At 30.3% G+C, this 12840-nt stretch overlaps 1 protein-coding gene across 1 annotated transcript in view; it reads left to right on the top strand.

Annotated features, from left to right (window-relative positions):
• The window catches only part of LOC108688169 (LON peptidase N-terminal domain and RING finger protein 3), a 39417-nt gene extending 30230 nt beyond the window's left edge, over nt 1-9187 (top strand). The window contains exons 2-9 of the mRNA XM_018194316.1: nt 1535-1653; nt 2071-2193; nt 4388-4582; nt 4983-5082; nt 5158-5357; nt 6693-6994; nt 8168-8375; nt 8713-9187. Of these exons, the coding sequence (XP_018049805.1) occupies nt 1535-1653; nt 2071-2193; nt 4388-4582; nt 4983-5082; nt 5158-5357; nt 6693-6994; nt 8168-8375; nt 8713-9075 (1610 nt within the window). The 3' untranslated portion in view covers nt 9076-9187. The remainder of the gene's footprint in view (nt 1-1534; nt 1654-2070; nt 2194-4387; nt 4583-4982; nt 5083-5157; nt 5358-6692; nt 6995-8167; nt 8376-8712) is intronic.
• Nucleotides 9188-12840: the final 3653 nt, after the last annotated feature.

Genomic DNA, 12840 nt, shown 5'->3' with positions numbered 1-12840 from the left:
AAATGTAAATAATTAAATTTTAAAATACTTTATTTTCCTAAAACGGAAATTATATATATTTGACTATAAAAAATTATATGCTAATTTTTAATAATAATGTATTAGCAAAATAAATTGCGAACATGTTTCTAATAAATTTAAAGGAATTACACATGTAATTCAATAATAACAAAATTTTTCAGGTTTAAATTTTTCAAGTTTAAGATAAAAGATTTACAACAATATTCGCGCAATAATTAGGTTTCTTCAAATCAGGTCTTCAAATTCAAGTTTCGCAATATTAAAAGATAAGTTACATAAGCCGGCTGGCTTATATATAGGGATCGCTCTTTGTATTTGTTCAGTATACCAAAGATAGAGGTTTTTTTCTAACGTTGCAAATCAGCATTTAAATCTAAGTATATCACTAATGAATATTTAATACATATTCTGCTTCTTATTTATTTTAAAGATAGATGTTCACGCATAGATAAAATAAGGCGAGTATACAAATCGCCATCGCGTTACAGGTTGTACAGTAATTGCTTAATAATTATTATTTATTGAGAATTTTATAAAAATAAATTGTCTTTTCTTTACAAATATTTTTAAGATAATTATAAAACATTTTACAAATATAATTTACATTTTATATTTAATTTAAAATAATTAAAATATTGGTTAGATAATTAATATTTTCAAAATGTTAAAATCTGAAATTACGTGATAGTTTATTTTTTATAAAACGCATTTTTTAAAAATTTATTTTATTATGGACATAAAAAATCTCGCATTTTTTTAAAATTTATTTTATTATGGACATAAAAAATCTCGGTAAACTACTTTTAATATTCGCAATACTGACGTGAGCGTTGGAATTTTTCTTCGTCCAAGTAAGGGACTCTAGCTATGAAGGCAATGACATTGCTCACAATGCCAGGACGTGCCGCCGCCGCTGCCGCCGTCGCCGCCGTCTGCATCGGCCGATGACATCGTCCGCGGTCGCTTCTATAAAATGTACTTTGCCGCAAATATACGACGCTTTTTTACGAGACAAATTTCTGCGAAATTAAACAAGTCCAGACTGTTAACTGTAAAAAAAATCTCTTAGACTATTCGGAATTTATGCATGACAATATAAGTGCATTCTTATGCAAAATATGCACCAAGGTATGAATCAATGATGCAATGCTCTTTCAAATACTCGTTCGATGCGTTTAAATGTCATACATGTAATATTGCATCATAAATATGCAAATTTATAAATAAAAGATAGTGAAATACGCCATTGTGCGCCATTAAATATTTCCAATTATTAATTTATTTGTAAAATATCTGCTTTACATCTCTATTGTTGTTGTGGAATGCGTGAATCATAATACTATCATTAGTCATGAAACAGCATTTGCCGGTATTGATCACATTTACTCTACTTTTAAAACACTTTAAGATAGAAAAAAAAATTATTCTAATTCTTTACAGAATCTTAAAGCTTTTCAAATTAGAACTCGTCCACCATTCGGACATTTTACGAACTTATATTCTCATGTTTCAGCACCGAATAGTCCACTCCACCTTAGCAACAGGGCTCACGTCTTGCTCCTGTTGAATAGACCTTTAGCTGCTCTCACGGACGCTGATCATGCAGTTAGATTGCGACCAGACTGGGGCAAGGTGAGGAAATACAAAACCAAAGCTTATACATATACTCGATACATGTATAAACAACAACATGTGTCTACTCCTTAAATCGAAATGCAGATTTCTATTTAACAATTTTTATCTAACAAATTTGGCAAAATGCTCTAAAATAAAATCTAATATTCAAACATTTATCTTAACCTTAATTTATCAATTGTGTATATGTATTATTAAAATACGTAACAGTATATAAGCTAATATTAATAATATATTGTGCATATAGTAATACAAATTTTATTATAATCTCATTACTATAAAAATTATTATTGAATTATAGCACATTAAATTACTTAAAATTAAAATTTATATTTTTCTTATAAAATTTATATTTTCAATATAAAATATAATTTTTTTTGTAATTTAATATTATATAATATATTTTTGTCTTAGGGACACTACAGAAGAGGAATAGCTTTGTCAGCGCTTGGAAGACACGAAGAAGCGCTCTATGCTCTCTGCATTAGCGTGGCTATTGATAAAAATCCACAAGCTGTACGCCATGAATTAACCAAAGTATGTTTTCCCACGTTGTTTTTTATTGTAAAAGCTATACAAATATTCTATTATCAAATATTATTTTATTGAAAGTTTTAATGAAATATATTTGTTCCAATTGTACAACACGAGTTATTACATAAGTTTGAATAACTTTTAAACTATAAGGTTTAAACTGTAAGGTTTAAAATTAATTGACTATCTACAGCGTCGATTATTCTCTAATAAATAAAATTGCGCGCAAACAATTGAAGTTTTCCCGGTAATTAAAAATTATTAAGTCGAAGTGTATCGAGAGAGTTACATCGAGAGAGATTTACATCGACTCGATAATTTTTTATTACTGGAAAATTTCTGACTATGCTCACTTCGAGTTGCACAAATTCATCTAGTTCTTGTAATATTCTTGTAACTCATAGAACAAGTTCTTGAACGAAAAAAATAAGACAATCCGTAGTCTGATTATAAGTAAGAGTATCTACATTCCTTGCGGAGCAATCGCTATCGTGTAACTGATGGAATGCGCCGCGGGGAATCAAATGCATCTCTATCCGGAGAGCATCACTAACACAAAAGAAATGCGCGCCACGGCGTTTCCGGCACAACTACTGCCGACTACGCAGCCTTAATGACTCGGTACGATGGTCGTCAGGTGAGTGACCCGTACGCCAGGAGCAACAATAACCATATTTGCGAGCAAAATGGATACTACGCTACTCTCGCGAACAAATGTGCCGTTTCCACGTGTTTTACGCGGCTCGCGACAGCGTCGATATATCGATTTTCTGCCGTGTGACGCACGGCCTCCGCGCTCGCCGCTGCGTTCTCTACCCTCTCGTACATACATAATGTAAAATCCTTTTCTTCTGCGTCGAATCTTTTAAATAAAATTTCTTATTCTCACATCTTTTAAGGAAACTCTTATTCATTCATCTGTCAATTTCTCTCTTGAGATGCATGTAACGTCGCATCTTGTTGTTCTCTGTTTTGAAAACTGCGGAGATTTTCTTACGTAAAGATTTGAATGATATCTTACCTTGAAATTGTTTAATACTGTTAAAACGATCACAACCGAAATACCAATTGTGTGTCCAAGCTAAGGCATGAGATGTTGTATTTCAATTAATATTTGACATTGAAGCTGCTCGATCGACATTAAGTTTCGCAATATTGCGTCACACGCGAATATTTGCGAGGTCTGCAACGCAATTATATATAATAACAATCGATGAATATTAAAGAATTCAATACAACTGGTCACGTCAAATTTTGATGCTAAATAATTTAAAAAGCGGAGCATGTTGAATTTCGAGCGTACGGCGATTACATAAGCGATGCAGTGCCCGATGGCAGAATCATTGATGCAAGCTGCACCGCCACTTATGTAAGAGACAGGGAATCATTCTTTCCCGCTGAATCCGTCGGTTAGGTATTATGGAAGGCGCACTTTTACTTTCATCGTCCGAAAATGTCTGGGATTACTCAACTATGTTATTTCATGCGTTAATCGCGTCGATTTAGCGACCAGTTGAATATCCGTCAATCTTACAATTAGAAGCATCTCATATATTCACGTCAAGAAAAAAATACGTGAAAAAATTGTTAAAGAAACAAGTGGAATTTGTTTATTGCTAGCAAAAGTTTCATTTGAAATTATATGTTAGTTTATTAATTCTTAATATTGATTCTTTGTGTTAAAATAATAGATTCTCTATTCTATAATAATTAACTCTACTCATAATAATGACAATATCTTATAATATCAATTCAAAAAGAATTTTACTCCTTGCTAAATTCCTTTTTAGCAAAAAAGATATTTTTTAATTGTTTTAATGCATATTAATATTTTTATATACTTATTTTTTATACTTATTTATTATAAAACTCTACGTCTATTTGAATTTAAAAAACTCAAAAGTTATCTATATATAAATTCTAATATAAAAAGTTAAATAATTAATACCTTAAGTCGAATGTATTGTATTATAAAGTAATACTAAAATTACATAAATTAAGTAAACTTATTTTTAACAATAAGGTTTAATTATATATGATTCTATCTTGTAAAACATTTCAATACTTACAATTAAAAGAATCTGCTTCGTAAAGTAATTAATTTACTCTGATAATTTACTTGCTAATCATTTTAGTATATAAATTTATTCGATTGATACATGATACATGTTATTAAGTTTGTGATTATGTGCTATAGATTCTGCATAGAGTGCTGTCGCCTAAGGTACATCGGCAAAATGTCCTGTCATCACGTACGCCATACAGTTTAACAAAGAGCGCGTTACGCACGAGAAATCGTCATCAACTAATGAATTCCAATCGCAGTCGACGCGCTACTCTGAACAGGTCCGATTGCGAGGACAACAGCAGCGGCGAAGAAGAATTCATACAGGTGCTTTTTTAAAAAAAATATCTGATTTTGTGACTTGTTAGATATTTTTTATACTTGATAAAAAGAATTCAAATAAAATTATATATCATTTGATAAACAATCACAAAAAACAATCACAAAGTGTAATAAGTTATTATTAAACATTTCAGCAAGTATGATTATCGTTAACAGTATCATTAGGAAGAAAAATAGAGTATCACCGACAGCATTAATCATCATTTATTAACAGTAAAATAAATATTGCACTAATTGTCTTTTTTATTATTCGTTTATTATATTTTTTTACTTATTTAATTTCTTAAGCTTTATTTCTGTTTATTAATATATCTTTAACTATCTGTTTAGTTTTTACACAATTATTCAAGGTTTACTTACTCAATTTATTCTTTTTATTTTACAGACAATAAACAGAAGAATTAGATCCTCCATCGTACCGCAAGTCAACACAAAGCTACAAGCAAGTTTAGATCGTGTATATCAGGATATAGAAAAATTGAAAAGTAAGTATTGTCGTCTACCGATACAAACACTTTTTTTATATTCGTAAAAATATCTTAAGATGATGCTATTTGTAGGAATCGAATCGAGATCCGCCGAAATTCTCTTGCCAACTCTTTCCGGCGGTACTGCCGGAGAATTGGATTGCATCTTATGTTGTCGCCTGCTTTGGAAACCCGTCACGACACCCTGTGGTCACACCTATTGCTGGATGTGTCTGGACCGTTGCCTGGATTACTCTTCGGCTTGTCCTTTGTGTGTTACATCTTTAGCTGACGTAAGAGGACTTCTATATAAATGTTAATTTTGTAGAAATGCTTTGAATAGTATTATTATTTTCACGCAAAAGTTTGATTCAGTTACGTATTAATATGTATAATAAATTATTACATTTTTATAATCCTGTTTTTCAAATTAGCTCTATAATTATATAAAAGTTATGTAACATAACTTAAACAACAAAGAATTAATTTTAATAAAAATATAAAGAGTTTAAGATTTATAAAAGAATTTAAAATAATTTTATTTTCAAAATCAAGTATTATATAAATAGAATTAATAAATCAATGCATTTAAAAAAAGCTGTTTTTTTCTTTTTCTATAAATTCCATTATAATTCAATGAAATGGAATTGTCTTTAAATTATTAAAACTTTGGATTATTTACAGCATAGAATAGTGTTAGTTGCCTTTATTCAAAACTATTAGTCAGCCTTTTCTTTTTTCGCTATTACAGTCATAATTTACATTTATATAACTAATACATTCCACATTTTTCTTTAAAGAATTCTTGAAATTTGTTCGTTATTCGTGAGCTCTTGATCTCAAAGAGTTTGGCAGGGAAATGCATTGACGCGAAATATTCCGTAACAACACCTGTCCATAAATGAGATACGATGCTTTCTAGCGGTTAACGACGATGCTGCAGATTGAAATGATTATTGTTTGCGGTCGTCAAGGCGGTTCGTCACGAGCTTCCGCATTCGTGGCGTCATTATCAATCGTCTGTATTATATTTAATGACGATGAGGATGACGACGTCAACGATCTTATAGCACACTCTTTTTTTTTATTTTATCTCCATAATATATCAATGATTGCATTTCTTTAGAATTTAGATTCTTTAGAAATATTCTTCTTGCGACATTCTCTTTTTGCTATTGGATATAACTAATAATATTATATAAGTCATATTTCTTTTTGGGATGTTACAATATTATTATATAATATTTAAATATATATAATATTTAAATTCGTAACATTTACGAAAAATAATTTAAAACAAAATTGAAAGTATTCTAATGCTGAAAAAAAATAAGCAAGTATCCTTACATAACGATATTTACCATATAAAATAATATACCATATAAAATAATATATTATATAACAGTAACTCTTTTCTTTTCTTATTTTTTTATCTTAAATAGTTTGCATCCACATATGTACTATTCTTAAGTGTACAAATCCCGATCCAAAATACTCGTTCTAGAAAATTTATTTGCTTTTTTGAAATCGATATCATGAACGCATATGATTATACTTGTCATAATTACTTAAATTATTTTATTAACTTTAACTATTTTATTATTTTATTAATTTTTTTTTGCTTTCAGTATCTAGCCAGTAGCCAAAAAACTGTAACGGATTTCGTAGAGAAAGCGCTTAAAACAGTGGCGCCCGCGGAATATACTTCCAGAGCTGTGAGTCATCAGCTCGAACTGGTCCAAGGACTGGGACTTTTGGATAACGAACAGATTGCTGTTTTTATTTGTACGACAGCATTTCCCTGCGTTGCCTGTCCCCTGTTTGTCTACGAGCCTAGATATAGGCTGATGGTCAGAAGATGTGTGGACAGCGGAATGCGCCAGTTCGGAATTGCTGCATGTCTCAATAAAGAAGCAACAGGCACAAAGAGGTAATACAGATTTTATTTTACATATAATTTTAAGTTAAATTTATTTATACATAATCACAATTTAAATTAATATATTGAAATGCATTTATGTAATTTTTAAATATTGATAAATTTGAACTTTTAACTTCTCTTTTAATCAATCTTAATTTGTGACATTAATCTATTACAAAAGATCAATACTCAAACACTAATTACTAATATATTGTTTATAAAATAATGATTAATTAAAACGTGAATAGAAGAAACTTTTGTTTACAATTTATATATACATTTATAATATACGATGCATGATTACATGAAGTTTACATATATTATATTCGATTACATATTAATATTATATTATTAATATTATTAATATCATATTAGATTACATATTAATATTAGAAAAGAAGATAGTATAACGATCCTCTTTTAACTTAATGATTACATTCTTGTTAAAATATTCTTCAATATGGATTCAAAATGAAATATATTTATATATATTATATATTCTTAAGAATTTATAAAATTTACGAAATTTATAAGAATGTAATTATACTGCATAACAAAAGGAAATAGGAAGGTGGTAATGAGTCCCTTACAAAAATAAATTTTTAAATGCTTATGTTTAAAAATACACAGTATTTGGTTATAAAATTATATATCGTTAAAAAAGTAAAATATTGCTGAAAATATTACAGAATGTGTTTATGAAAATATATATATATATAGATACACTAATACAGCTTCTTTTCTGCACAGTCATGAAATTTATTATTCAGTGTGCCATTATATCAATAAGATTTTCAAATTGCTCAAATTAGTTCAACAATACTAGTTTGAAGTTTTAAAGTTTGAATTTTTTATAGTTTTTGAATTTTTGTAGTTTGTAGTTTGACTTTTTTGTAGTTTTTAACTTTTTTAAATTTGAATTTTTGTAACATAGTTTTTAAAAGCACGCAACTGCAACATTTTCAATTACAAATCCGATTCGTAATCTACGGAAAAAATCTATCAGAAGCATCTATCACATATCATAAAACATGAAAAAGTTTAAAAATGTTGCACAATATTATTAAAACTTGCTATAACAGAGAAATAAGAGAAATTATTTATGTACAAGGATGTATAATTAATAATACCTTTTCTTTTATATATATCTAAAAGTATTAATATTTTAATCCATTCTTTTAGATATGCGGAATATGGAACTATCTTAGACATTCGAGATCGAGTATTGCTCAAAGATGGTTGCAGTATTCTTAGCACGGTCGGTGGTAGAAGATTTAGAGTTCTTTCTGGTGGAGAAAAGGATGGTTACGATACAGCACAAGTGGAATTTCTCAGGGATACCATCGTACAACAAGATCAATTATTAAACCTTCTGGAGCTTCATGATAAGGTAAAAATTATATGAACGGTAATAAAATACAATAAACTAAATCAAGTATTCTAATTACAAAAATTATTTTTATTTACATTATAACACAAAAATATCAATTTACAACTTTTAGCATTTCTGTATATTCGTTTAATGATAAAATTATAGCGTTATCTTAATTTTATTATGCTAATTTGGTTTTAGTTATTTATTTTTTTTTTACTCTTTTTTTTTTAAATTAATATTCTTATTTATAATATTAATTGGCTAAAAAGAGAAAATAAAAATATATTTTGTATGACGACAATAAAAATACAATCAATTTTTTGACAATTTACTTATCTCCTTAACTTCACAGGTACGAGCAAAAGGCCGAAGATGGTGGGACACAGTGTCGATCTCTCAGAAGTCCGAGATTCAACGAGTGTTCGGACGTATGCCAGATATGGAAGAGGATTGGCCACGTTTACCAGACGGTCCATCATGGGCATGGTGGTTACTTGCAATTTTGCCATTGGGACCGCAGCTGCAGGTGGGTATTTTGGGCACTACTAGTTTGGAGAAACGGCTACGAGCCATTGAGAAAACTCTTGATCACATGGAGCAAAGACAACTGACAATCGCGGCTGCCCCTTCCGAGCAAACGACAACATCAGCAAGCATCTGTAGAGACGGAAGAGCAATTACAGAGACAGCAATATCGGTCATTCAGCAATCATAGAAAGCAACGAAGTATCGCGATACTTTAGAAGCACCAATGCCATTCTGTGGCCTGGAAATAGGATCGCGAATCCTGTATCTCGCATTCTGCGAAGAAGTTTCAAGTAGCAAGAGACAGCAATGTTAAGTAAAAGAAATTACTTCAAAAGCTAAAATTTATTAAATAATTCTCTAATTTGACAAGTAAAGTTTGGTATCATTCGAAGAATCGATCAAGACATAGAGATGTGCAAATTAAGATTCTTACATTGAATTGAATTTTATTTCTTTATTTGGATATCAAATCGATTCAAATTGACAAAATTTCTCCTGAATCAAATGGAATTATTAAAACGTGACTTTTAATTAACAACATATTATTAGATTAAATGCTAATATATAGATAATAAAAAAATTTTCTTTCTGTTTTACTTAGCAAGAAATATGGTTTTATAAGAATATCAATAAGTGTATGTAATTCGTATTTGAACCTCTTAGATCCGAAATTTTTTAGTTGAATTTGAATCATAAAGACTCAGATCTGAATAGAATTGAATCTTAATTCGATCCATATTTTAATTTAAATCGATTTAAATCTATCCATATTTTGCACATCTCTATTAAGACAATATCTTTTTCCACAAAGTGCAAGTCTTGAATGTTGCATTTACTAAGCCTATATTTACGATCTTATCGCACTCTAATGGGACACGACATTTCTCTACAGCCATGTCACAGGAGGGCATTTTTGTCATTTACTTTTAAGCTACTAATTTAATTATCGAATCTTTTCTACGTCGATCTCTCATCCATCGCTCTCGCGACGAACGATTGATCCTTCGACTCTATTTAACATACGAAACAGCTATGAGATGCGTAAAATCTTAGAACGCCTCGAATGAAACTTATCCTTTTTCGTTCGAAGAAGTTTCGAACGGATCCTTCTCTCTCTTTTTAGATCTAGCAAGGAAAGTTTGGAAGTATCTTTTATTGATTTTAATAACCTTTGAATGTTTCTATTATTTTTTAATAATTCTATAGCACATTCGATACTTATTGAAATCGATGAGGCACATTTCCAGACATTTCCGAGTAAGTTAAGTTTTAATTCGAGCACCTTACATCTCGTGCTCGTTATCTTCTGTTGGGCGCCTTATCGACGAAAAAAATGGATCCAGCTAAACTGCGAAATGTGTGATAATTGATTATTATTAGTTTACCTTACAAGGAAAGGGACTCAACAATTCTCTTGATTTTGATGAGCTTTGAGTACATTGTTTTTTAAACAAATAAATGGCACGCATTTTTTTTACGTGTCCTATCTCACTTTTAAGGAGTGAAATACTTTTAAAAAAAAAAATTTTTTTCTTTCGAAACAAATATTGTCGAAACTAAGAGATAAAAAATGTTTGAAATAAAAGTTAGATGATTTTAAGAGTACTTTATAATTATAACAAAAAATATTTTTGAAAATTATTTATTTACATATCCCTACCATTTAACTTTTTTTTCTAAATTTAAATTTTTTTGATAAAATTAAAGATTATTTTAAGAATCAATTTAATTATATACGAATTCAACCAAATCAAATAGTTATTCATCATAAAGTTATTTTCCAAAGTATCATTTTTGAAAAATAATTACGAACGTCTCTATACTTATATAATATCCGTATTCCTTTATGCGCTCGATTTTTTACGCAGCAAATTTTACATAACTGCGCATTTTTACATAACAGGAAATAACGGTATAAAGTAAACAAATCTATTTCGCCAATACTGTGTATACGTAATAATCACAGAAATTTTTATCGTGCACTACTAGACAACATTCATGTTGTCACATCATCTGAATGAAATCCTAATCAAAATTGAAGATATAGCAGAATGATATACACGCAATGAAATTATGCACATATCTATTGCAATAAAGTTAATAGGAGTATGTTGCGCGATATCTATTGATAAATTGAAAATTGTGCGATATATGAACTTATCTTGCGTGAATGTGGCATGTCTCATCGGCCAAGGTACGTTATTGTTTACATGAATAACATTTCGCATTTATTCTTTTTTATTATTTTTATTTTTTATTATTATATTATTTTATCTTTGTTATCTTGGTAGGTCTTCTTTAATCTTTTAATTTTGAGCGGAGATGTATCACTCCGAATAACATGGAAGATAATAATTGGTCTGTAAATTTTTGAAGAGAAACACGTTCTTCTGGAAACATAAAAAATAATAATCGACAATATCAATTTTGAAAAAGGGAACGTTCTTTTCGAAAGATATCTCTGCCCAGAAGTCGATGATATACTTTGGATTACAATAAAATTATTGAGAGTTAAAAGGTAAGAACATCTTCGAGTCAATAATGAATAATTAATAATTTGTCCAGATAAATACTATCTTGATCAAAAAGTTCCTGGAATTCAGAAAATTCAAAATACAAGTTTTATTCATCAAAAGTGATATTGTCCCCTTCAAAGTACTCCCCATCGACTGCAACGCACTTATGCCAGCGCTTGATCCAGCTCTCGAAACATTTCTGGAACTCTATTATCGATATAGCCATCAGAGCCGTCTTCGATTTTTCCATTACCTCCTATCGACTGTTAAAACGCGTTCCCCGTAATGGTTTTTTGACTCGATCGAACAGAAAAAAATCGCAAGGAGCCATATTAGATGAATTCGATGGCTGTTGGATGATATTCGTTTCGTTCTTGGTCAAAATTCACGAAATGATGACACTGTGCGACGGTGCGTTATCATGGTGCAAAATCCACGAGTTGTTTACACAAATCCTTTCTTTTTTGGCGAACTGCTTCACGCAAACGTCTTATAATGCCCAAATAATACTTCTTATTAACTGTCTGACCTTCTGGCAAAAATTCGTGATGTACAATACCATTGTAATCCATGAAAACTGTGAGCATCGCTTTCTTTTTCGACTGAAAACGATGTGGTTTTTTTGGTCTTGGCTCATTTGAAGCTTTCCATTCATTCGCCTGATGTCTGGATTGCGTGTCGTACTCATAAACCCACGTCTCGTCTTCAGTAATACGTTTGATGAATGTTGGGTCGGATTCAGCCTTGGAAATCATGTTTTTGGCGATGACAATGCGGTCCCTTTTTTGCATGAAATTCAGTTCCTTCGCGACCAACTTTGCAGCAACACGGCGCAAACCCAAACCATTAACTACAATGACCTGAATGGATCCATAAGCAATGTTTAAGTCCTCTGCCAGCTGTCTGATAGTTAATTTGCGGTTATTGATCAACATTTCTCTCACTTTATTGATGTTTTCGTCGGTTTTCGATGTCGACGGCCTGCCACTGCGTTTGTCATCCTCGACGGACTCACGACCACTTTTGAAGCCATTCATGCCACTCGTAAACGACTGTTTTTCTTTAGAGTATCATTGCCGAAACAGTTTCCCAACATTTCCAAGATTTTCACACCATTGAATTCATTTTTAATGCAAAATTTAATACAACTCGTTGTTGCAAATTCAACTCCATTTTTAAAACTGTAAAAAATCGAAATACGTGCAGAGATAGATGTACTCAAGACGGTGTAACTTTTACAAATGTCAAGCCATGATAAAATTTAGTGGAAATGTCAATGATAGATGTAACAATCTAACCAAAAAAACAGAACTCAAATCAGCTGACTAGAGCATCACCTGGTAGTAATTCCGGAAATTTTTTGATCAAGGTGGTAGACCTTAATTGTAATACTTATATAAATAATATTTATATAAATAATAAAATAAAAGGGATTA

This window comes from Atta colombica, unplaced genomic scaffold (assembly GCF_001594045.1).
Source record: "Atta colombica isolate Treedump-2 unplaced genomic scaffold, Acol1.0 scaffold226, whole genome shotgun sequence".
NCBI classification, from domain to species: domain Eukaryota; kingdom Metazoa; phylum Arthropoda; class Insecta; order Hymenoptera; family Formicidae; genus Atta; species Atta colombica.
The sequence above is the reverse complement of the archived record's forward strand: the minus strand, read 5'-3'. Positions and strand labels throughout refer to the sequence as shown.